The sequence below is a fragment of the Haliotis rufescens genome, unplaced genomic scaffold, assembly GCF_023055435.1.
Source record: "Haliotis rufescens isolate VD_foot unplaced genomic scaffold, xgHalRufe1.0.p SCAF_104, whole genome shotgun sequence".
Classification (NCBI taxonomy): domain Eukaryota; kingdom Metazoa; phylum Mollusca; class Gastropoda; order Lepetellida; family Haliotidae; genus Haliotis; species Haliotis rufescens.
Window position 1 is genome coordinate 248,972 of NW_025963785.1, and position 27,408 is coordinate 276,379.

Consider the following 27,408-nt stretch of genomic DNA (forward strand, 5'->3'; position numbering starts at 1 on the left):
CTGCGTTTTGGTAGTGAACCTTTACGCTTCACTGTAGGAAGATTTGACAATAAACAAAATGGTTACAGAGTAACATAAGAATGGATAATGGGTACAGCCCTTTGACTGCCCATAGCTAGAATGTCGCGAACACCTGAGGATCGAATTTCAGTGATCCATTCACATATATTTCACCACTACATCGTCTTTTAGTTTGTTGTTAACGCCGCTCTCAGCAATATTCCAGCTATATGATGGCGATCTGGAGCAGACAATCCAGTGATTGAAATCTTGAGCCTCGATCTACGAAATCTGGATACGATGACATGATTCAAGCAAGACATCGCGACTGACCACCCGATTCCGTTTGTGGCCTTTTACCACAAGCATGGGTTGCTGAAGACCAATTCAAACCCGGAATAATCAGCAAGTTAAAACGCTTTAAAATGAAGCATGCACTCGTAAGTAATTTGTCTATGGATGTAAAATCTAAAATTAATGTCAAAATAAAGCTATGCTTATTTATCATCCAAAACTGGCTCCCACAGGAGATATCGCTTGGATGAGATCAAGCGATATCTACACTGTAGATATCGCTGCAATGAAATTACATCACGATGCTTTGCAGACTACTGTGACGTCACTGGTTACCATGACGTCACAATCAAATGACATCACTAATGACTGCTACTGAAGCTGTTTGCTGTACTTTTTACACTGATGACTCTGCTTATTACTGTCTACAAATTGAAAAAGTTGGAAGAATGATGTTGAATGATAAATAAAATCTGTCCCCTCGTGTCTTTTGATATCAAATATATCAACACTCGTTGATAAAAGTGGCCAAAATCCTCGGGAAGCCTCGGAATTGTTCCACTTTTATCAAGTCGTGTTGATATATTTGATATCAAAAGACACTCGGGTGAGATTCTCTATATCTATAACTAATTAAGATTTTTAAGTTGTAACAATATATAATCTTAAAAATTAAAGGGGGAGATTACTCCAGTATGGATTTCTTTTCTCAGAGTAAATACCCGCCATATATCTGGAATAATGTGGAGTGCGGTTTTAAACAAAAGATCAATGCAAAGAAAATGTGATCTTAATTATTTCTGACACTGCATGTTTAAAATACTTCATAAGTTCATAACGTCATAGTGTTGGACACATTCCTTGCACAGTGTGGTTGAACCGCGCGCGTTCATTGCTAAATAAAACCCTGCGCAGTCACCTGACTGCTGACTCTTACCCGATTGTATCCACATAATCACAACTCAGTGATGATGATTATTGCAGCAAAATGATTATTTCTTGAAAAGCGCACTCTGCATTTTTGTCATTATCGTAAGTAATATTCTTTATTGGTGGAATGGTTTGTTTTCAACTATCTCCGTAAATTAATCATCGCGATATTTCGTGATTCTATTTCAAGTGGGAGGACTGTAAGTGCAAAGGTCGGATTATTAGTTCGATAAAAAGACTTCTCCCTCTGCCTTTTTATGATATTAAAACTCCGCATATTGGGTATTATTATTCAGTGAAAGTATTAAATAACACTGAAACATTGTGACATAACTTCTATAACCCATCATGGCAAACACAAGGGTACAATAATGACAGAGACTTTCGTTTAAAATGCATGGTGCTTATGTCAATTTGTGATGAAAAAAAATAAATCTCAACCTGATTGATGAAGATACTTTATTGTAACCATGTCCATTCATCCACCACTGGTATTCTCAGTGTCTTTCATGCCTCTCAATTCAACTTAACAATTTGCTCACAATATCAACAATTATAGTTTGATTCTTTCTGTATTCCCACAAAAAACTATGAACAATACTCTAGCTGCTCTGGGTGGGATGTAGCTCTGAGCCATACCACAAGTTATCATGGAGCAAACTGGCATAACTGCAATACCTTTACATACACTTATGACAGTATTTTCGCTAAGTAGTTTTGTGGAACATGGCCCAGCCATGCTGCAGTTGTAATGCTGATCAGGAAGGGTTGTCACTTCTACAGAGTTAATATTATATTGCAATGACCTACGACTGGTTACAAGGCTGTTCATCTATCCCATGGGTTGAGGTGCCTTCAGGAACTTCCTCTGCTAACGAAAGATGATGCAAATGAAAATAAGATTCATGAACTGAGAGGAAGGCCCGTCTGTGGAACTGTTCCAACCATGCATCTCTGTTGTCAGAGAGCAGCATGCTGATTAAGAGAATGACTTTTACTGAGACCTTTAGAAATTATGTTTTTCCTATCAATCTTAAAGTTGCTGATGTGCATCAATTCTACTCCTTCAATCTTTGTCTTCACAGACCTGAATACACAAGTGGTTCTAAAGTGCATCCTGTTTGCTACCAGAATTTTTCTATCAGATTCAAGTATATGCTTTATCCATTGAGAAAATATACACTCTGCCAAATGCCAGTCTTGCCATACATGCATATATACTCCCATATTCTTCAAACATGTCACATGCACCATACATACAACATGAAAGACAACAATCAAATGAACTAAATATGTAATACAAAGCTTAAAAATAAATTGTCCTTACTCTCATAAGTTTGTCTCATCTCTTGTTCTTTTGAATTAACACCTCCAAATTTGGAAATAGATAATGCATTTGACCAAAAGCATACCAACATACAAAAGCATTGGTAATTTCCTCCAACTAGTTGTGTGTGAGCATGACAATGATACCTTTTTGTTCTGCCTTTGTGATATTGTGTTAGTTAAATCTACTGTCTTCAATTTAGTTACAGCATTTGGTACCAGAGGTCAGAAAACACACATTATATCACAGCATACAAAACCAGCAAAATGAAAAATACAATCAGTGCATTAATGTATAGTTATAAAATATCAAAAAGACGTAGGATGTAGGATAAGATAGTGACATAAGTACAAATTGTTGAAACCAATGAAGGCAGTTAAAACAAGGTCATGTACACAACAATTATCAAAGTAATGCTCTTGGTATTGCAAGCCGTGCATGGATGGTTTGAATTTCAAAAAAGATCAGTAACAGCTGTACTGGTCTTGCTTGCTTACTTGAATCAAATCAATAATTTAGCAAATCATCTAAAGAGGCGCCGAGTTGGCATTCTTCATGTTTCAGCTCTTGAACTATGAATCCTTAAAATGCTATGATGTGCCATACACTTAGATACCGGTACTCTTCCTGCTGTAGCTGTCAAAAACAGAGTAATCTATTCAAATTGGCGAAAGGTGAAAGAAAGTTCTTTTTGATGACTTCATAAATCAAGGTTGAAATACAAATGTCTTCTTCATGATGTCCTATTACCGGGGAACAAGCAGCATTTGCAATGTACAATGTCAACATGTGTAACAACATATAAATAAATAAAGATCTGTAACATAAAGAAAATTGATTACACAGACAAATAATATGTACAAGATGTAAATCATAGCTTGTGTTTTAAACAAGACATTCACACAAATGACACACATTAACATTTAGCACTTACAATTCTTTCTTTCAAGATTTAAGTAACTGGTAAAAATACTCCAAAGGAGTTTGAGGATATAACTTGTTTACATCAACTTCAAAGAGTCATGCGCATGTTCCATCTGCCTCTACAAGTCATCATTATTTGGAGAATTGATCACACATTATGAGAAACTTGCTTTGAGATAGTGATGGAATACAATAAGACAGAACATACATTATCAGATCATCTACTACTTGTCCTTATTGAAAGTGACCATTAACAAACAAGTAAGGTTTTGTGATGTGTTTAGCCATAGTTGAGTCATATCATATCGAGGAGTACCCTGGACTTGAAGTTTTGAGCAAATGTTATGTAATTTTTCAGATTATCAGTCCAACAACGTCATGCTTTGGTTATAGCTTACCGTATTCGACGTAATAAGCATCCCGCTCTAATAAGCACCCACAGCAATATTTGCTAATATATTGGCTAATGAACAATCCCAATTAGCACCCCCTCTGATTGATCTAAGTACACAAGACTTATTTATTCGTGTATAATACGCACTCGTGTGTTATATACACTCTTAATTATGGGCAATTAAATTCTGAAAAAATATATCTGCCGTACATAAACCATAAAAGTTTTCTTTCAACTCTGTTATTTTCCACCAAAATAATATTCTTATAAGAGCCCCCAATTTTTAATTTTGAGAGCACCCTGGGCACTGATTACGTCGAATACGGTAATACTAAAAAAACATAAGTTTCTGTTTCCCAATCTCAAGCTTCATCTCATCGTGACAATATGTGCTGTTGTTCGCAGCAGTAATCTTTTTACATCAATTGTTGAATCATATTAGATGTTTTGTTTAAAAGGCACAAAAATACTTCAAACACTATGAAACGAAGCCTCACTTCCTGTTAATTCAGAGTTTCCAACAGTCATCATCGACTGACCTAAATGCCAATGGCTGAATATATGATACTGAATTCAATGTACTAAAAGCCCTACTCCAAAATCTGGCTTAAAAAAATAAAACATGAAGCATCTTCTAAACATTCTCTTCCCATCTGTAGTTTCTATTAGCCTTATTTTGTACTGAAGTAGTCAGATGCCTTACCTCAAACTCAGTCATGTGAAACAGAGCTTTAGTAAACTTCTACCCTTGGAACTTCCCACCAAGCACCTGTGTTCTTACAACATGAATTACGATATTGGACAGAACCAACTGGAGAATTGTTGACCAGAGACAGAAATCTTGAATGGCCCTACCTTGTTATTACTTGCATATATCACAAAGCCACATACACAGTTAAATATATATTTCTATTACATCATATACATACAGACAGTTTACAAGAAAAGAAAAACAGTGTAAAAATACTTTTCTTTACAAATAATTCTTGGAAAGACAATATGTAATAGATCACAAGTTATTTCACTTGCAAACTCAATACAGGCAAGACATGAAAATATACAAATTTGCCCCATACATACAGCGTGTAACATAGCTTCATAGAAAAAAATCCACCTTCTTGTAAAGGCTGGACCATATTATTTCCTGACTGTCACAAAGGGTAGAAAATGTGTTCCAGCACAAAACACATGTGCTATGAATACAACCCTGGACTACACAGCACAGCATGGTTCTAACAATACAACAAAGGTCTGGAGTCGCAATATGTATGCTGGAGCATCATCTTTACTTCCAAGTCATTGGAGTGAGTGAGTGAATATGGTTTTACAGCGCTTTTAGCAATATTCCAGCAATATCACAGCGGGGGACACCAGAAATGGGCTTCACACATTAGGCTACCCCCCCCCCCCCTCCTAAGTCATTGGAAGTGTTTGCAGTTTTGACATAGTGTATTGCACAAATTTATGTACACATGTGCATGGTATGGTGTTAGTAGGTTTGACATAGCTTGCAGCAAACAGTTATGTACAGAAATGCAGAAATGCATGTTTAGACATGTAACACATACATGTTTAGACATACAGTGTTTTGTGCGGGAACATTTGATGTATCCTGTAACACACATGTATGTTTAGACATACAGTGTTTTGTGTGGGAACATTTGATGTAAACCTGTAACCATGGTAACACACACGTATGTTTAGACATAGTGTTTTGTGTGGAAACATTTGATGTATCCTGTAACACACACGTATGTTTAGACATACAGTGTTTTGAGTTTGTCGGAAGAGTTACATGATATGTAAGACCTAGGTATATACTGCTGTGCAATGTTTCATGTTTGTTTAAATGTTTCATGTTTGTTTAAATGTTTCATGTTTGTTTAAATGTTTGAGTTTGACATTGTATGCTTATCACTGCATGTATCTATACATATACTGCATAGTATAGGTCAGCCTACTGCAAGCATGTATGCATATGTTGGCTAGTCAGTGTCAGATGAATGTATACATATGCTGGATAGTCAGGGTCTGTAGACTTGAGCATAAAGGCAGCTGTTACATACTGGAGGAGATAGTCAGATTCAAGCAAATACTGGACCTCTGAACCCTGTCTACATGTAGGGATGCCTGAGCAGGATTGAGTACTTTACCTCTCATCAGCACCAACATACACACTCACAATTAGAAAAAATATATATTTCAACCAATTACTGAACGTTTCCCATTACCATTTCAGCATTGTATGTTTCATACAGTGGAAATTCATCACCCATAACAACTGATTCAGTAAGTTCTAAAATGATCTTCTCAGCCAAAGAGAATCTGAAAGATTTTATTTATTTATTTTCCCTCAAAGGCTAAGGTACCTTATGGCCTATGAAGGCATTTGGATTCTCTACATCCCTATTTATTAGATGTTAGGGTAGCATGGCATTTGGCATGTAAATCTGAGTATCTCCCTATACGTGTAAAGATATTACTGCGTACTAATCTGTATTAAGGGATATGAGTCTTTCACTTAATTACTCTACCTAACACTTTGAATATCTGAAACAACAGAGCCACAAGGCTCTGTAGCTCACTAAATATTTCGGGAATATTGCATTAGATCAGAAATTCTATACAAGGGCAAAAATATAAGTAAAATATGAAACAAGTCTCTACTAAACAGACATCCTCCAAGAATGTTCATTCAAGTACATCTGGTACATGCATTGATGGCTACACAGAGCGCTATGTCATGACTACCATGACACTGCTGCCAGCTGGCATCACTGACGCATAGTTTTAGCTTACTTACTCTTGCAGTTCAGAAAACGTAAAAGTTACTGTAACAACGGGCTGATATTGGACAACGTGTCACAACATAAGCTCACTTGACTTTCAGCCAGGTAGTCTAAAAAATAAGAATGAATCCTAATATTTGAGTGACTTTTTAGATAAGCGTCATGTAATTCATTGTCATTTTTGTAATCTACACTGATCTTATAAAATTCTCAAATAGGAAATATCCCTTAATAGAGATTTGGACAAAACTGCATACATATACATATTTACACTAGTATATATACTTTGAGACTACAACAAAAAACATTTAGTATGGAGTGCTGACAAATCATCAAACTGAAATATCACCAATGAAATTTGTCCAACCTTAAATGAACGACATGGTCTTGTATCCATGACAATCACAGCCATTACAGAGTGTTGACATCTTTTGTGACCATGGTTACCTATACTGATCCATGGCAGAAAATAGTATCAAAATTGCATGAGATTTCAGTTGAAAAACTTGGTACTGGCAACTTTCATGCATGTGAATACACCTCATGAAAGCCAGATTAATAAGTGTAAAGGATCATAAGTTAATGGGGAAATTAACTTGTAAGGAAAATAAAAACCCTTAAACCATCAGTGAGAAACCAAGCGTCAACTGGCAAAAACTCAAATTCAATCAACACTAAGCACTGAAACCTCAATAAATTTGTTCCTATGATCCACCAGTTTGAACAGATGATGTCTTATTTCATCTCTGTTGGAGAAAGACGACCATTGTTGTAGGCCAGCTCACAGCTGCGTCTGCGCCGAATCATGGATGTAGTTTCGTCCGCCGATTCTCCCGTTGAACAGGAGGAAGTCGGCGATGGCTGGGGGAATGACAAACAGCTATCACTCACTTTGGCTGACTGTGGAATCAAAGAAATAGCACTTTGTGAGCTGTCCGAGCCAATGGATGGACGGTCCGTTTCCACCTCGGGTAGGTTCATACCACTTTTACTGCTCTCATGGGAGGAACAACTGTCCAATCTCTCTGCATGGGCAGCTCCATGAAGATAGCCTCCATCACCTCCCCCTTCACTGCTAAGGACACTTTCCCTATACCCAGAATCACTCCCAGCTGCCGCTTGCTCACACACTGTCACAAATGGCACTCTTATACCTTTGTCCGAGTCAGATTTGCTATTCAACTCCCCTTGATAATGGCCAGGAAGACTCTCCTGCGAATCTACATCCTGAAAACGTGTGCATTTGCGGCACTTCTGAAGCTTGACTTCATCGAAGGAGTTACTGACACTTCTGGAGAGTCCAGGTGAGTTTGGCTGTGAGGCGCTGAACTTTCGGGGGCACTCAGAGTGGGATGTGTGACTCTTGTTGTCCGATGTACAGTCCTGGCACAGGGATACACAGTCATCTCCAGCGTGACTCTCACATGGAGGGGAGGACAGGGAGGTGCTATCCTTGTTGCTGGAACACATACAAAACACACATACTCAATAACACTATCAGAATTACTTTTTAGGATGTTGTGGACCTAACTGATCATGTGAGAGAAATCCAAAACATTTTACAGATTGACAGGTACATGAATGACTGTTTAGCTAATGTTTTAATGCTGTTTTGAACGGTATTGTGGGGTTTGCAGTCTTTACACTTGTGCAATGCACAAGCACAATGCACACACAGTTCACTTATCTTGGATCTGCCTTGTTCAACCCTAATTCGCTGAGCAGCTGAGTGCTGGACTATTACTTATCTTGGATCTGCCTTGTTCAACCCTAATTCGCTGAGCAGCTGAGTGCTGGACTATTACTTATCTTGGATCTGCCTTGTTCAACCCTAATTCGCTGAGCAGCTGAGTGCTGGACTATAACTTATCTTGGATCTGCCTTGTTCAACCCTAATTCGCTGAGCAGCTGAGTGCTGGACTATTACTTATCTTGGATCTGCCTTGTTCAACCCTAATTCGCTGAGCAGCTGAGTGCTGGACTATTACTTATCTTGGATCTGCCTTGTTCAACCCTAATTCGCTGAGCAGCTGAGTGCTGGACTATAACTTATCTTGGATCTGCCTTGTTCAACCCTAATTCACTGAGCAGCTGAGTGCTGGACTATTACTTATCTTTGATCTGCCTTGTTCAACCCTAATTCGCTGAGCAGCTGAGTGCTGGACTATTACTTATCTTGGATCTGCCTTGTTCAACCCTAATTCACTGAGCAGCTGAGTGCTTGACTATTACTTATCTTGGATCTGCCTTTTTCAACCCTAATTCGCTGAGCAGCTAAGTGCTGGGCTAGAACTTATATTGGATCTGCCTTGTTCAACCCTAATTCACTGAGCAGTTGAGTGCTGGACTATTACTTATCTTGGATCTGCCTTGTTTAACCCTAATTCGCTGAGCAGCTGCTTGTAAAACATCTTTGCTACTACATGTTAAACACCATTTGAAAGGTCTAATCCTACTGTTTATACATATGAAAATTATGTTTATGGCATTATTAAATAATGCATTTACAACTAAATTAAGTGTGTTGTAAATAAAAAAAATTAAGCAAACACATTCATAACGTCAGGATTGATGACAAAGGAAGCAAAGATTTGACGATTTTGGGCAAATATGAGCATTTCTGATTAAATGTAATGTTTTTATACTTACCTGAAGCTACACAGTGCTTTAGCTTCCCTACCTTATACAAACAGACAGTACTAGAACGAAGAGGCAGTTAAACAGACTACAGCCCTTGCCTTGGCATCCACGAATTATTCCCCTTGGCCCCTACTCCTCATATTCCTCAGAATCGGCATGGTCAACGGCATCGAGGGTTAGTCAGCTGCTGTGCCAGGACAAGTGGACAAAAGCTATGTGTACCCTCAACACCCTCCACAGAAATGGTGTGAAGATACTGGCTGGCGAAGACAGTAGTAGATGACCAGAAGCACCCATCTATGACGGACCGGACGGAGATTTTAGCATGGAGGGCCACCAGCGAAGAAGACAGGGCACAGATCTCATGTGGACTGGAAGCTGTTGGTGGTGGTAAGTCAGCAGGATGATAAGCCCTCAGGATAGCAGAACGAAGCCAAAGGGAGATTGTATTACGAGAGATCTCTGCAGAGACACGGCTGCAAAGAGGGATGAAAAGCCTCTGGCACTGCTTATGATGATGCTGAGACACCTGAAGATAACATCAAAGGCCCCGAACAGGAGAGAACTTCTTAGTCTGGTACTCCAGTCGAAAACCTCGAACCATAGCAAAAAGGGCAGGGACCGATGATAACAGGACAGAATTGAGCACAGCAAGGTATGTCGCAATCGTGGAACCAGCCAGGTGACGGGATTGGCGAAGAAAAACCAAAAAGTCAGCGACCTGTGGAACGGTGACCTCCATGGCGAGAACGAGTCAGATCCAATTTCTTCATGTTGATCATCCAAACCAACCGATGGAGAAGGCAAAGGGTGAAGTCACGGTCTGATGGACGCCTTGACCAAATATGCAGTCCTCGAGGTAGGCTCCGAAATGAATCCCTCTGCGGTGAAGGAATGCAACAATGGGATGGGTTATATCTGTGTGAATAACCATGGAGCCGTGAAAATGCCAAATGGGAGCACTTTCCATTGAAAGTGCTGGTCTTTGAAGATGAAGCGGAGGAAACGACAATGTGCTGCATGAATGTGATCGTGCAGGATCCTGGAGATTCAGACTGATGAGGAGGTAGTCCATCGGTTGCAGGAAGTGGCGCAGAGACCGGATGGAGACCATCTGGAAATCTTGCGAGGAGCGAGATAATGGAGGTTAAATAGCACCAGATTGTGGATCATTTGTAGTTTGGATGAACACTTCTTGGGCACCAGGAAGACTGGAGAATAAAACCCTGGAGAGATGGAGTCGTCGTCCAGGAGACCCACTGCATTCTTGGCGATCAGTAGATTGATATTGGCCTGAAGATCCAGCACATTGTGAGGACGGCCAAATTATTGAGGTTCCAAGGGAGTGGTAGTTAGAGGAAGAACGGATGAACAGGGACAACTGGCGGAGGGAGTTGCCAGTTGTCAGGCATCCAAAGAAAGTCAGTCTGTTGCCAGTCCCCTCTGGAAAAGCGTCCACAAGGTTGGCGCATCAAGTGTATTTTGAATGACGGATCCCAGGCAGAGTGTCTAGCGATGGTGATGGATCCAAGGCAGTATTGTAGGCAAGTGGACATGTGTACAAGTTGACGCTGTTGCCAATCCAAGACAGAAAGGAGCTGGTTATTAGCCTCAGATGATTCTTGTCTAAGTCTCTCTTGTCTCGAGTTGGCGGAAGCGGATAAAGAGAGTGACGGAGAGAGGTGTCCATTTGACCAAGCTGCGAATCTGTCATCTGAATCGAGCTACTGGGTTGAGAAGAGCTGATGAGCATCTGAACATCTTCATCAACAGGAAGGTAGATGTTAGCAAATTCCATAGGGTGGAAAGGATAGTGTTCCTTCCGAAATCTCGGAACTTTAATCGATGGCTGGACAGGCAGTGTTGTAAAAGCAGCGTCCAATGAGCTGGCCACATCAGTTACCAACTGGTCTCGTGTTAGGAGAACTTCTCCAGACTCCAAAACTCTGTGCTCCACCTGGGGGGAGGCGCCTTGCCCAGGCGAAGCACAAGGGAGATGATCCACAAGCTAAGCAGGCATATCGGCAGGAGTGAGAGACTTGGTCGGAGACACTTCGTTAATGTTGCTCATCATCCGACGTCTGTTGCCCTGTGCCGGGACCCCAGATGACGAAGCATGCTGAGTAGGCAATGGTCGGTGAGACGAAAAAGCGTCTGACCTATGGAGCTGGCGACCATCCATGAAAGCTGGCGACGGCCTGGCGATAGCTGACGGCGATTTGGCAAGCGCTGGCAGCAATTCGATGAAATGAGGCGACGGTCAGGCGCCGGCTGGTGACAATCCGGTGACGCCTGAGGATGATCTGGTGACAACTGGTACTCTGTCCCGACGATAGCTGACGATGGCGCTTGACAAAGGCAGCATTAGTGTCGTCAGGTGTATGAGAGGGGCAACGGGGACCAGAAGACAGCGGGACGAAGTATCTGACGAGATGCAGACTGGCGGGAGCTGGCAAGATCCGAGCTGACGGGAGGCAAAAGCAGGTTGTCTGGACGATGCTGAAGGAGTTGCTCCCAAAAAGCACGAATGGCCGAAGGATTCATAAAATCAAGCGGTGCAGATGGCATAGATTGGGGAGCTGTCATCGGCGTGGTCTTATCTGAAGGCGGAGGGGGCGGATTCGACGGAGAGGGAGAGGTTGGTGGCGGCAAAGTATCAGACATCTTCTTCCTATAAGCAAGTTGTTTCTGGCGATGAAGATAATTAACAAGGTAAGTTGAACTCTGTTTTTCTAGTGAGTGAGTGAGTTAATGCTTTACGTCACATTCTGTTCTTCTACATGTCTGTCCGTAGGGCAGACAGAGAAGAATGTGAGGAGTAGGGGCCAAGGGGGATAACTCGTGGATGCCGAGGCAGGGGCTGTCTCTTAATTTCAGTACTGTCTGTTTGTATAAGGTAGGGAAGCTAAAGCACTGTGTATATGTGTATCGTCAGGTAAGGTAAAACATAAGATTTCATAAAAGATTTCATAAAAGATTTCATGTTTGTTTTTGTATTTTTATTGTTTATTTAATCGGAAAATTATTTTTAAAAGAATTATTAATAATATCTGTTATCATTTTCCCAATAACAGCTGCCGTCCGCTAAGTAGCATGAAGACATTTCTCCGTTTTCGAAGCTTCGTATAAATAACGCGTGCCATGGGACACACCATTACCTACGAAGTTTATTTTGTCATTTACACGATAGTAAACTCGCCTAGAGTCGTTACATTACTGTAACATGCGATTTTATTGTTTCAAATGACGCTTTCTTGGCGAAATCTGCGACAAGATTCGTGATTGGTCAAATTTGAGCACAGGACCTAAAGCAGCCAATTAAATTGCAGCCATGTATGATGAATTTTAGATTTTGACGAAAGTTTTTTGTTAAATCGTGTTATTCTGAATGTTTTAAGCAGGAAATCACGATCTATATAAAAAATATTAAACTTTGTGGATGTATCGTGCCAGGTTACGAGCTGTGACAAAGATTTTTCATGCATATATTTTGGCATTAAACATATTTCAGACATTGCGAAACGTGACAGATTTAATAAATCAAATATATGACAGGAAGGTTCATAAAGTTAAATACTAATTTGACGTGACTACGGCTTGGTCAGTCTACCGGCCTGCTGTGTCTGGGGACTCGGTGTTGAAAGAGTTCAATCGTGTTGACCATTGTTTTCCAGAAAGGAAATTCAATTTGTTTTTGCACAACATATTAATAAAAATTATTTTTACATACGAGTCATGATTATCAACAGAAATACTCTCGATCATTGATAAATTAAGTGTGCCAAATGGGCATGCAGGTAAGGAATTCACCATGCCATTACAGTTTTAGGTGTGCCCTCGGCATGATGGCACTAATCATTTCAAACCCTGAAATGATATGTTCAATAGATCTGGAGACCTTTTAGTCCTCAATACACATAGATGAAGCATAAAATAACGTCTTGTTCAAAGAGGATAGTTATGTTATGCAGTTGTAATCATTTCTCAGTGAATTTGTGTACCCACCTATAGCCCGCAATAGATCCTGCCAGTGCCTTTGTGCTGGCATCATCATAGAAAGATACTGTGGCTGACTTTTCGCTGAGGCTGATATTGGCAGATTCACTGCTGAAGCTGGCTCTCTTACACTGAGACATGTGGTTGGTAGAAACATCTGCCTGCACCTCCAGTCTAGCACAAACACACAATTGATAAAGGTCAGTATTGTGGCCTTCTGCAGGAAAATACACTCTACTCAAGGATCATGTTCAAGAAAGCAACTTCTGTGTTACAACTATCATATATGCACATTGCATTACAGGAATTGATGTCATTGCTGTTGACTTTTTAATGACCTATAAATCAAATTGGTGTGTGTGAATGTTGTTTTAGCCGCAGTCAGCAATATTCCAGCCATATCACTGTAGGCTTTTAATAATCAAGTCAAACGTGTTTGAGCAACAATCAAACAAGCAATCAGCTACTGAAAAAACTGCAACCTATTCAATTGTCTCTGACAACAAACAAGGGGTATTGTGGACTTAACCAGCCCAGGAATCCCTACTACTGGTCAAATAAGTCACCAGAACCATTACTGTTAAACATTAACTTAACCAACAATTTACTTTTGACAAACCATTTGGCACCTTTAACTGCCAGAAGCATAACTTTCAGAAGCATTTCACGTACTTGTTCTGGTATGTGGTGTATGTGCTCCCACACAATGAGCCATTTAGACTTGAGCCTGCAATAGCTCTGTTGCTGGCGGAATCCCGGTCACTCTCATCTCGTATGCCGCCCACACGGTCCATGTGACTCCCACTGGCACTCAGACTGTTGGTCATCCCAACAGATGCCTCACCAATACTGGGGGCGATGCTGGGGTTGGCAACATGGTGGCCAGTCTCAACACTATGGCTGTCTCCTGTGACAAATTGGGGCATAACATATATATATCCAAGTAACATAATGTTACTATTTTGTATATTACCAACACACAAAATATTTCCCATGTCCACTTGATATATCTACTCAGGCAATAGCAGAAACAAGATTTTTTCAAATTGAAAATATTCAGTATTACATAATTTATAATTAAGAATCATGACATAAATCTGCACCTTTCCCTTGCTTGTCTCCAAAAGCTGAAGTAACTTGTCAAGCTCATTTTTACAGAAACATGGGGCTAGTTGCACAAGTGATGCTAGTGCTACAACTCTTGCAACTTCTATGCTTTAACATAGACTTATGATAGTCGTAGTGTTAAAGTTCACTTTGTGTAACAGGACCGTGACTGAGATATATGTATCTAACTGACACTCTTCCTATAATTCAGCCTACCTGTATCTGCGTACTTCCCAGCCTGTGTACCCTCGGCCTCCTCATCAAACTCAAAACGAACTCCGCCTGTGTTGGTGGTTGTCACTCCACAACCTCCACTCCGACATAGGGAGATTGGAACGACACCATACACATATGCCAACAAGATGGGAACACCAATACCTGAAAAAAAAAGGCCATCAACATTTCTGAAGATCTGTTCCAAACTTGCTGCAAAGCAATTTCTTCTAGCAACTTCTTCTATATTAATAAGCAAATTTCCCGTTGATAGAAGACAGAGGTGTATAAAATGAACAGAGACTTATGACATACCAACAGCGAGGCCTGCTATGATGGGAGACACCAAGATGGAGGCAGCCACACCTCCCGTTATGGCCAGGTTACGCCGATGTTTGGACGTGGAATTCTCGTATCGGGAATGAAGCTGGAAACAGATAAGCAAACACTCATCACCTTCACACAACACAGATCTGATCTACCCGAGCAGTTGTTTTTCCCATAAAATTCATGAACTTGGAAGTCAAATAATTATCTACTGGCAAACAATGAGGGTTGGTCAGGTAATCTGAATCAAGGGCAATATTCGAAATTAAGGGGGGCCCCTGAGGCCCTTTTTCTCTTTGATTTGAATCTAGAACCCCCTAAATCTTTAACTTTTAACCTGGTTTGAAACAAGGAACCCATGACTTTCAAGCACAATTTCGACACGGAAAGCTTATTATAGTGGTGCTTACCTTCCTACCGACCCACACGGGGATGCCTATGATCATGGCAGGCACAGCTATACCTGCCACTAGGGTAATACCCACAGGAGCACCCACTAGGGTTCCTAGCTGCCACAGAATCTTCTTCTTCCTGCTCCATGGCTTCTTCCCCCAAAACGTACAGCCAGAGGGACTGAAATGGGTATAATAAAACATTCAGTAAACATTGATGCCATCTCCTTTCAGTTGAAAAGGAACCCCAGTGAGATGGGAAAATCTGGACTTCTTTCATTTATGGCTTTAGCATTACAGTATGGGATGGGCAGAAAGGAGAATAATATGGTTCAGGGACTGTGAGGGACTAACTTATATACCAACCTCAGACTTTTCATGACTGAGCACCATTCCACAAAATGACCGAAGAACTACATCTATCATAAGCCTATGTCAAATCATGAGTGTTACAATAATCTTAGAGTTAAGTTCACTTTGTGGAACAGGCCCCTTGACTTTGTCATCAAATATATGGATAATAGATGAAATGCAAATATAAATACTTTACTGATAATGCAGTATGGCCTTGTTATGTATGTCTCTTGTCATGTGTGCTGAGTCTGGGCTTTGATGTCTGGACAGTGAGCTACATGTATCATTTACTTCCTGGAACCAAGCATGTTACCTGAGATAGTGTAGATCTGAGATTTCCTTCATGCATAGCCAGCAGAACTCTGCCCCGCACACAGCACATGTCATGTGGTTACAGGATCCATCGTTCATCTTCACAATGAAAGCACCACATCTTGGACATGGCTTGATGTCATCTTCTGTCAGGAAACAAACAAACGATTACGATTCACCATTCATTGTCCGGTACAAGGAAATACTGAATGTTGAAACAGACAAGGTGATATTTAAAAAGTGCAACTGAAAACCCTAAAGAACATCAAATGTTATGGTTCTGTGTATCAAATCAAACAGATTGAATTTTGAAATTTATATCACTGATACATTTTCTGTGATTAACAAGGAAACAGAAAATCATCATTAGGATTTTTGGCCAATTCATCATCACATCTAGGGGTCAACATTTTTTAATATAGGGCTGACTGATCCACCAATAACTCACTCTGTGATCCAGACTCATTACTGTAGCTGAGGGAGGATGATCGTATATTGGGTGACCTCTCTGCCCGGGCTGTGTCGCAGGTCTGGTTGGGGTGCCAGTGCTGCTTGCAGTGGTAGCAGAAGAAGGTGTTGCAGCCAGGCCTCTCACACTTTAACTTGGGGCACCCTGCACAACTGGTGGCTATTACCGCGTACCTGAAAAGGTCAGTCCGAGTATGATTTGACGCCCCTTTTAGCAACATTCCAGCAATACCACCGTTGGGGACACCAGAAATGGGCTTCACACTGTACCCATGTGGGGATCGAACACGGGCCTTCTGCGTGGCGACCACTGTTTTAACTACTAGGCTACCCCACTGCCCCCAAACCAGCATTGAGTCAAGTTAAATGGTTGGCATCTAATGCATCCTGATTTAATAAAAATGAACATGAATGAACTGTGATGAAGCTCTTCTCTCCTTTGCCACCACACCTGCTTACAACGATGTGATGTCACGATCATGATGATGGCACTGTCTGTTTAGTAAGGAACAGATTACGGTCGCTATCTTTTGAGTCACTCTCTTTGAGCATTTGCATTATTACCATGATTACTAGGCATTAGAATTCACTTTTGAAAACAAGGGACTAACTCTGTTATTCCTATCCAATAAATCTGACCTAAGTAGCCCTAAATAAAAGTAAATACTTCCAACTACTGCTGCTACTACCATAAATCAAATTTCTGAGTTTGGTGTGAATGTTCCACATTAATACCCCTTCAATATGTTATCCAGTTCGTAAACTGTCAGGCAGATTTCGGTCGATTGCAGGATTTGCAAAGCATGTGCACCGCCAACTCGTTGTTAACAGATATTTTCAAAATCTTTTCATGTTTTTAATCAAGGTTCTCACGTGATTTGATGCATTTTGCGATGTAAGACCCGTTTTATCACAATGTAGATCTTTATTATCGAGCAGATCGTCCTGACTTGGCGCTGCCATTTTATTTGAAGCAAATGCAAGTGATACGAGAGGTGGAATCTGATTGGTCCATAGGAGAGGCTTAGAAGGGACATAACTGGTAATAGCCACTGGTGGCGCTAAGATCGAGCCCAGGAATTCAAGCCAAGTTCGGCAAGGGTGGAAACTGGACTTTTAAAGTCTGTTAACTCTCTTGCCTCGGGAAGATGGTGCCCCTCATGGTTTATTCTCCCTGCAGTATCTTATAATATGATAAACAACAACCACAAGACATTTTCTTTCTTATATGAGATATCAACATTATGAAGAAACTCTTTAAGGAAAATGATAAAATGTACAAGGTTTAAAAACATTTACCCATATTTAAATTATGATGACTCCCTCAATAGAATCCAACCCCAGCAACGTCAGACAAGTCCATTTATGCACAGGTGGGTTTTTCCCCGCATATTCTCACAATCCTAACGTTGATTATCTGTACCTTTCTCCCATTACTGATTGTCATATCCCTCTCGCTTTTGAATGTGATTGTTCAGCCATCATGTTTATCTGCTTTGCCCAGCTATACATCTATGGGGAACAACTCACTAGACCATTGCTAGACACTCCCCTGGCAAAAATAATGTTGTCCAATATAAGACAACATCAAGTTTGTATGTTCGTCGAACAATCTTGTTTGCGATTTATCGTGTAGCTATCTTATATATAATAACACCTCGCATAACAGGAAATACAATTGAGCTGGTAAATCATCTTGTCTAGAGTAATAACGCTTGTGCTAGAGAACACAGGGTCATCCAAGGACCCTGAAACCTGCGTTATCGCAAGTTATGACTGTATATTGAAGGAATGTGAGCTTAATGTAGGAGGAAAGCCCAAAATGTGATGCACTTTTTTAAATGTTTCCCAACTTAGTCAAACCCACAAGCATGGGAATAGAGCTGAAAAACAAAGAAACATAATCAGGGTAAATCCCTGTACATCTAATTGGACCCGTGAAGATGTGGGATGGATTAGGTTTTCAGCAACCCATGCTTGCCATAAAAGGAGCCTATGCTTGTTGTAAGAGGTGACTAACGGGATTGGGTGGTCAGGCTTGCTGACTTGGTTAATGCATGCCATCATATCCCAAATGCGTGGATCGATGCTCATGATGTCAATCACTGGATTATTTACAGACTGCCATCATATAGCTGGAATATTGCTGAGTGTGGCGTTAAACAAACAAAACAACCAAACAAACATCTAATTGCGGTGCCCTAGACAACTGCTGTTGATGTTCACAAATAAATACTGTCCTGCAGATTCATTTTTAATTCTGAAAGAACAACATGAGTTCCAATACCTATAAATTGGAACAGGTTTCATATTTTCATACATCTCATCAAACTGCAACTCACACTCAAATAACAAAATAGAGATAAGACCTGTAAATTATAATGGATGACCTACCCACAGTCTGGTGCAGGACACCACCTTGCATCAGGATCCATGGCTAGAACACGCCGCAACATGAAGTCCTCATACTTTGTCATGAGAAGCTCATCTCGAAGGATCATCTGGATGTCATTTGGGTGGAACTTCTCTGCACACTCAGGACATGCAATATTGATACGACTCTCGGAGATCTCAATCTGCAGGTACTGCTTCAGACAGTCTCGACATGATCGGTGGTGGCAAGTCATGATTTCAGGGAAGTTGTCTAGATCCTGGTCCACCATGCAGACTGGACATTCCCTGCAGTTGTCCTTCCTTTTGGACTGGGCCACTGCAGTCACGCTGGGGGGAGGGCATGGCACTATAGGCAATGGGGGTGGTGGCGGCTCACTCACTACATTTAGACTCGTCTCAGATCGGGCTGAATCCGAGTCCAGGCTGGCATGTGACTTGGATCGATTACGAGGTCTCCGCACATGAAATATTCTCCTCAGGGAAAATGTTGAGCCCTTCCGGTGGTCAGACCCTTTGGAAGTTCCTGAAGAAGTTGAGATAACTTCACTATCTCGCTTCTTCATGGCTGATGTCAAGATAGGCTACTGTGGGATGTGAAGTTCAGATTCCTGGAAGAAAACAAACAGCAATTCAGCATAAAGTCATAGACTCATACACAGGACATAATATATCTTAAAACAATTACAGGAACCTGCAACATATAGTTAACATAAATAACATGTACATGATGTTGTTTGAAAAAATGAAGGAACATCAACAAGTTATCAATCTAAAATTAATGAATCCTAAAAGTATATGAATCAATATGGGCTAAAGCATGTTCACCATTGAAATATCACATAACATTTTAGCAGACAAGAAGTATGAATTAAGATGATTCAGAAAGGTGAATACATCTGAACATATATCAATATCATGCTGACAGGATTAAGCATGAGTTCCATGACTATAACATGCTACATAACGCCAACTGAGAACCCAGCTGGTAACTTTAAAAGTGGCCCACATTTAACAAAGAGATGAAAAAACAACTAAAGGATTAAATAAATATGTGTGTGACTCCAACACTGCCCCTGTGGATTTGTACATGAGAAGGGATTCAGAAATTTTTACAAATGTTTGAGGCCGGCCGATGTATTTTTCAGAAACATTTGAGATAAAAGCCATAGGTCATACTGATAGGTAGTAACACTAATTGCATACATACATACATACATACATACATACATACATACATACATACATACATACATACATACATACATACATACATACATACATACATACATACATACATACATACATACATAACTGTGTGCGTTTGTGCATTCATGGGTGGACACACGTCAAGAACATTACAGTATTCTTGTATCATAATATCACTGTTTCACATTTGCATGTATAAGACATATGGTACATAATTTCCGATAAAGAAAAACATTTTGACATATTTTCCTGAATAAACAATAATGACACATAAAATATCTTAAACATGTTAACCATGATCACACTCTAAGCATATTGTAGCATATTTCATTGCATATAACCTTTAAAACATCATAATAATTACTTCTAAATGTTGAGCTTGTTGACTAGCAATCCTCTGTCCACATGACACAATACCACTCAGAGTTCCATGGGATGGGCCTGTCCTGTTCAGAATAACATTAACGGTGCACCAACTGCTTGTGACATTGTCCAGTTGAGTGCACACACACAACAGCTGATAACAGTGTTTAACTACCACAAATCACAGCTACCTCAGACTCTAATAATAGCAGCAGAGAACACCTAGAACTAGGACACAACTGTCAGTATCAGGGACTGGCTTTGACAAACAAGATACTTTGTAATTACCTCTGTCATAATATCAATCACATCAAGGGGCTATGCAGCAAACACTAAATGTCATCATGCAAACATGGCTGTCACAACATTCACGGCAAAGTGGTAATCATTGCATAACTATTAATACTTCTCTGCATACCAGTAACCATAGTGACAGGTATAGTCTAGTATCAAATGAAAGGTTTTTCTAATAGGGCTGATTATGAGAACTAGGAAGCCATGTCAGAGACTGATAATACAAATCATTACAAAGCATGACCGATCCACATGTAATCATAATTATCACCTAAATCACTACATCACTTGAACAGGGCACACCCAAAATGCTGCCCGTCACACCCAGACCAATAGCCATCATATAGCAAACCAGTACATTAGTCTTAGCAGGACAGATTTAACCCTCCCAAAATATGCTATGAATTAATTTGACAATGAAATCATGAACAATAGTTAGCTAAGAAGATTATAACTCACTTGTCACAAATAACCCATTGCCTAAACAAGCAGACAAGAATTGGTCACTAACATGTATTGATGTTTGTCTTAACCTGTATATAATTAATAATATGACAATGATGATGTTACAATCCTGGTGATATTGATGTTTTGCACAACATAAGGGACAATGTCGACTGTACATCACCCATCATTGTGTGTACCGGTAGCATTAGTTCTAGATACTGTTAAAATAAACAATTCAGTTACTTCTAATTCAATCTTTCATGTTTTGTAATTGCTCGAACATTTTAGATGTACATATGCTGAGCAACCAATTAGCTATAAAAAAATATAACTGAACAAAAAAAATCCCAGTTGACCTGAAAATATCTACCACTTTGATAGAAATCTGACTGGTTTGAAGTTATACAAAGCTCTGTGTCATTTCAACTTTCTGATTGGTCAATTATGTTGATTAAATAACAGATGGATATATAGGTTAATAATATCCATCATGACTTCATGCATGAGTATGAAATAATATTTGAGAACAAGTCCGGGATTTATCAACATATTCTTATTATTAGTGGCCGGTGCTTAGCCTCAAAGGCTATACTACTCAAACACAAATTAAGTAGCCATGTGCTTTTCAAAACACTAAAGGACCAGATGTTTTTGTATCCTGGTCATCAGAACAACAATGATGTATTTTTTCAGCTCTCTCATCATCCTGATATGGCTGACATCAGTAATTGATTGTCTGTCCTCAAGCTAGCACACAGTGACACAATCAAACAACCGACAGCTTCTCCTCTCCAGCTGTGTGACAGAACTGATAAATGTCTGTTTAGTCAAAAACAGGAAAAGTAAATTGGCATTTCAGCCCTCTAAGTATCGACCATTTTGGCGGCCAAATGTGACTTATATCTATGATTGCTAAACTACATTTATCTACTGCTCGCCATTTGGATACCTAAAAGTAAACATAACTGGCGACAATATCTGTTGGCTGTTAGGTTTGGCTCAGCTCCCAATATTCATGTTATGAGTCGCTTGACTACCTGACAAAAAAAACGAAATTGGAGGGATGCATTTGATGCATGTTGAATTTTCCTAAACCAGGGTTACAAATTCCTTGTATTAACGTGTTGATGACACAGTATCAAATCTGCTGCACTTTAGCACAAGTTAACTGGACATACCAAAGGAAATGATGAATGAGTGATTTGGGTTTAACGCAGCTTTGTACAGTATTTCAATCATATCATGGCATGTCAGCTTGATATGGGAGGAAGGCAGGAAGTGATGCAGGTCTCAAGGGACGTTTCCTGGGAGGCAAGGGTGGATCAGTTGTCTAAGGAGACGCATTTCGCTGTGTAGCATTACGTCCTTTGGAAGCACCAAACACCTATGATTCTAGGGTGGCCATGATTATGTTTCTCAATATGTCGGCACCATATCAGTACTCGTGGGTTTCGTGAAAGTGTTAAACGTCTCACACTGCCATCATTTCGGGCTTTCCTCCCACATTCAGCTGACATGCGGTGATATGGCTGAAATACTGTACAAAGCAAAGTTAAACCTATTTCTTTTTTCATTGAAACGTCTACTTTTCATTGGCACACTTAAATTAAAAAGGGCACACCTAAACTTCATATGTGTGCCCTGTGGCACACTTGAAAGGAAATGTATTTCTGTCCCTGTATATATAGTAAATACATATGAATTTATATTCACAAAGCTTACAACATGTACAAAAGCTAAATAATATTATCATTTTATACACTGTTAACAGTGGCAAGGACTCAGATGAATATATGTATTTTTTGCCTCTCATAACCATGGTAACAGACTTCAATAGCATATGGCGTACCATGACACAGTATTCACAATTATGTATGGCCAAACATTTATATAATATGCGCCACTTTCATGAATAGTGTAAATTAATGACTGGCTGCAAGTTTGGAAAGGACTTTTATATCTGAACTGCTATATAATATAATGGTTGCAAAAGATAGTGACTCAATAATTAACAAAGAGTCTTCAGAAAGATGACATATCCACCCGGCAGCTGTCTGTAAAGTAACCACAAGTAAATGTGCAATTCTGTATGTAATGAGTCAAGAGCTGAATGTTCTTGAAGAAGCATACATTGTTTACCCACAAAAGATCCACCATGGTCGCATCCATATGAAATGGAAAGTAAAACAAGTGTGTTTCTTTTTTTTTTTTTATGCAAACGAATTGCAAATTACAAGAAACAATAACTAAACAAGCGTATAGTCAACGAAGTCATCTATATCCCCCGCCCATTCTAACACGTTATGGTCCCAAACCAGGTAACTGACCCAACATTTCTCTTAGCCCATCCAAAAGAGCTGCAATGGAAATTCTAAAATAAACATTTCTAAAACTCCTTAATATCAAATGGCACCAGTTCAGTATGTTCTTTATATATAGACATGCAATGTTTGGCAAGGAAATATTTAACAGTATATTTGTTATACTCCATAAGTGAACCCACCCTATATTAAAACTTAAATCCAACTTGTTGCCATGGAAACGTAAAAAATAAATATTTCTAAAATTCCTAAATAGCAAAAGGCACCAGTTCAGCATGAGTCTGATAGACATGCAAAGTTTTGTTAGAAAGTTTTGAATGGGTTTTGAGTTATGCTCCGGAAACGAACTCTACCCTATAGAACCTAAGTCCAAATTGTTGCCATGGAAACGTAAAAAATAAATATTTCTAAAATTCCTAAATAGCAAAAGGCACAACTTCAGTATGTGACTGATAGATTTGCAAAGTTTTGATCATATACACTGAATTGTTTTCTAGTTCTGCCTCGGAAAAAGGAACTGATTACAGACAGACTGGCTGATCGCTATATCCCCCCGCAATATATGCCGGGGGGATCAAAATAATGAACACACTTTATTAAAGTTACCTTAATTTACTTATTTTTTTATATCTTATTTGCGATTTAGCTATAAAGTTGAGTTTTACTACTTTTATCAAGGGTTCCTCTAACATCATCTGAAAGCCCTCTTTAAAATATCTTTATTTATTTTTATTCTTTTAAATGTCAGGTAAACTCTGATCCCATGATCGATGGGTTCTCAACTATCATACCCATGATGCCTATTAGTCTGCATTACGTCCTATGGTTGTGGTTCCGAATCCTGATTCGCGACGATTATGTTTGAAGGTTTGTCAGAACCATACCCGTGCTCGTGGGTTTCACCGAAGTGGTAAACATCTGAGACCTGCATCACTTCGGGCTTTCCTCCCACATAAAGCTGACACGTCGCTTATAACTGGGACTACTGTTAAAAGAGGCATTAAACCCAACTCACTCCCTCACTATTAGTCTGTAAACATGATATTTTCTATACACCATAGTAACTTCATTTCAATCCATACAGCTTTTCATCATCACCTGACCTGCTGACATATTTCACACAATTTTGATGAGCAGCTAGCATTGACAGTGAGTGATTCACTGACCGAGTGATCCGTTTCAAAAGTATGCTGTTGTTTCTTAATAAGCTTCACAAAAAATAGCATGCGAAAAAAATAAGTTGTGTTTCAGGTCACATGGACCAAACAGATATGGGTCACTCAGTAGGTACATTGTTTTAATTATTTGATAATTCGGGTAGTAGGTTGTTTGTTTTTCATTTAATATTGGTTTTCATAATGCTTTAGACAAATGGTTTGTTTAGAACTGATGTTAGGCGTAATGTCTCTCGAATTTGTCAAAATAGCTACAGGGACATGAGAAGTGGAAACATCTGATTTTTTCCCAAATGTTAAATATGGGTTTTTGGTGGCTGCTTCCAGCTGTGATAAAAACATGTGGTCGCAAGTGAAACAATAGGGTGCTAGGCTACCTGGTTGTTCCTGAAGTTCACTGTAATAAACATTATAAACGGATATGGCTCACTGTCCGTTGTAATGTTGACATCGTTAAGATTCAGAGTTAGCAAAAATGGTTAATATCAGTGTTGAGTATTTAACGAGAATATCATTTGAAACTTTTGTTCTAATATTCTGTTTTCATATGAACATGATGAAAAATACACAGAAGTAATGCTTCAAGTCTATTTCTTTTACCTTCCATGATCAGAGAATTAACTTGTCATCGATTGTTTTTTTAAGACTAATGGTTAATCTTATAATTACAAATTCCAATACAGGATTATCCAAATGTTATAAGAAACTAGGTTCCAGAAAGGAGATGACTATTCAACTACTGTGGGGTTGTGTGAGTAGGAATGAAAAAATTATATTGGTTATATTTCAGAAAAAAAGAGAGAATAAGACAAAAACTATAATGGCCACCAACCAGCTATCACCTATTTTTCTGTGTTTCTGCAATATGTTGTGTATAGTAACTGTACCACTAACTTTGAATATTGTGAAACTAAAAGTAAAAGAGCTTATTTCTGTTCATGGAAGAAGTTATGACTTGATTTCTGTTCTGCAATGAAAAAGAATGTCAAAACAGTGGAAACAGACTTTCCTGTCAACTAAACATACCAGTTATTGCCATCATAAAAATAGCATGTGCCATATTGTAGTTATTGTATTCTTAAATATTAGCGAGAATGCTGTTATCTACTTGTAGTATACCAATGGACATAAACAAATAATCCCCAAATTTGATCTGCACATGCTTATCCATGACACTATGTAATCATGGTAATATAGATTTTACAATATATTCAGGTTATGCTCTTTGAAAAAGGGCTAAATTTGGTTCTTAGATAATATTTTCAGGGATTTTCAGCTTCAGTTATACAAATTACATTTGTTAGTATCTCGGGTATCCGCACTCAATTTCTTATTCATCAAAATGAATAAGAAATGCTATTATCAATTTGTCATCTGCAGACTGACAAAAACCAATATTCCCCAAATTTGTCCTACACATGCTTATCCTTAACACTATGTACTATGGATTTCGCCATATGTACAGGTTATGCATTTTGGGAAATTAGTTCAAATAGGTTTCAGAATTGTATTTTGGGGAAGAAATGACGGACAGATAGAAAGCAATGACAGAACTGAAAGAGCATCATCGTGTTGTTTGATTTATATTTTCGCGTGAATTAGTCACTGCCCACGCATCTTTTCTAAAGTTGTATTTAAGCAAGGTGATTATGGTGGTGTTTTTTTAAATATTTCCTCACAAGAGTCCGTTTTGTTCATTTTTGGATAAATATTTCTTTCTTCTTATGAAAACGAGCAAATGTAAAATGAGATGCACTCATGTGCGCACTATAACGGGGAGTCGGCGATAACTGGACGCTAGCCAGTATCATTGTGCTGTTGGATTTTACGTGAGAATTCGTCACAGGACTTCATGTGTCTTTTCTGTAGTTGTATTTGAGCAAGGTGCTAATCTATTGTATTTGTTTTTCTTATATTTTCAGTCACTTTTGCTCATAATTTTTGGGAAAATATTTCTCCTTTCTATTGAAAACACGCAAATGTAAAACAGGTCGCAATCACATGCACACAATAGGACCCTGATTGGGGCCATAATTGGTATAATCAAGTGTACAGTTACATGTTACATACAAGAGTCGGCTAAAAGATCGAGGTAGCACTAGCCTTTATAGGACCATTAGCAATTAACAATTTGAATAAATGTGAATAGGTTGCAACTAGTACGTAGAAATAAAACCCCTGGGATTGCAAGATTTCTCCGTGCCTTCATGTTTATCACTGTTTATTCTTGATCACTAAGCTTAGGCCTTAGGTTGATTTCCATGATGTCAAAATTAAAGATTTCTAGATTACCATTTTCCCAATGTGTAGTTTTCTCCTGCTTTCCTCAACAGCAACATAAGCCGAAAATTAACTAATCTGGTCAAAAAACAAACGAGATTTCTGAGCTTTTGCATTTGACAGATTCTGGGCGTATTACGGAAGTTTGTTTTGACAACTCTCTTCAGAGGTGTTTTCTTATTTAGGTACAAATCTACTTACCCCTTGATAAAGTTGGAATGTTGATCATTTGATTCCCTGTAATGAAGTTAATTAATCGTCATAATCAAACACATTTTAAAGCCATTTCGGCCTCAGCATACGAAATCTAACATTCCGAAATTGAAACCCGACCATTTTCTACTGTAATGGCCGACAGATTCGTTAACCGGAAGGGTAGAAGAACCTATCCATATCTTACTGTAACGGATTTAAACAAAACCATCATAGCTAACGGTCAATATAAATAATCATTCGTGGTG

At 39.2% G+C, this 27,408-nt stretch overlaps 1 protein-coding gene across 3 annotated transcripts; it reads right to left on the reverse strand.

Annotated features, from left to right (window-relative positions):
* Window positions 1–1,665: 1,665 nt before the first annotated feature.
* Window positions 1,666–27,321, reverse strand: LOC124131616 (E3 ubiquitin-protein ligase RNF19B-like). 3 transcript variants are annotated; one of them, XM_046494997.2, is made up of 10 exons: window positions 27,149–27,321; window positions 18,862–19,469; window positions 16,448–16,641; window positions 16,001–16,142; window positions 15,352–15,514; window positions 14,930–15,041; window positions 14,618–14,779; window positions 13,967–14,201; window positions 13,304–13,468; window positions 1,666–8,117 (listed from the first exon to the last, which is right to left on the reverse strand). In XM_046494997.2, exons 2-10 carry the CDS (start codon window positions 19,422–19,424, stop codon window positions 7,394–7,396), a joined length of 2,460 nt encoding a protein of 819 aa, XP_046350953.1. In that variant the 5' UTR covers window positions 19,425–19,469; window positions 27,149–27,321; the 3' UTR covers window positions 1,666–7,393. The 3 variants fall into 3 exon arrangements, with proteins under 3 accessions (XP_046350953.1, XP_046350951.1, XP_046350952.1); XM_046494995.2 differs by having other exon boundaries at window positions 16,001–16,145; XM_046494996.2 differs by lacking the exon at window positions 27,149–27,321 and adding an exon at window positions 20,432–20,572 and having other exon boundaries at window positions 16,001–16,145.
* Between the last annotated feature and the right edge of the window lie 87 nt (window positions 27,322–27,408).

What these genes read in the sequence shown, in the direction of transcription:
- LOC124131616 (XM_046494995.2), bottom strand. Translation starts at nt 19,424, where the DNA reads ATGAAGAAGCGAGATAGTGAAGTTATCTCAACTTCTTCAGGAACTTCC. An exon ending in TGTCCTGCACCAGACTGTGG is followed by an intron (nt 16,642 to 18,861) that starts GTAGGTCATCCA and finishes TGACCTTTTCAG; the next exon opens with GTACGCGGTAATAGCCACCA. An exon ending in TCAGATCTACACTATCTCAG is followed by an intron (nt 15,515 to 16,000) that starts GTAACATGCTTG and finishes TACCCATTTCAG; the next exon opens with TCCCTCTGGCTGTACGTTTT.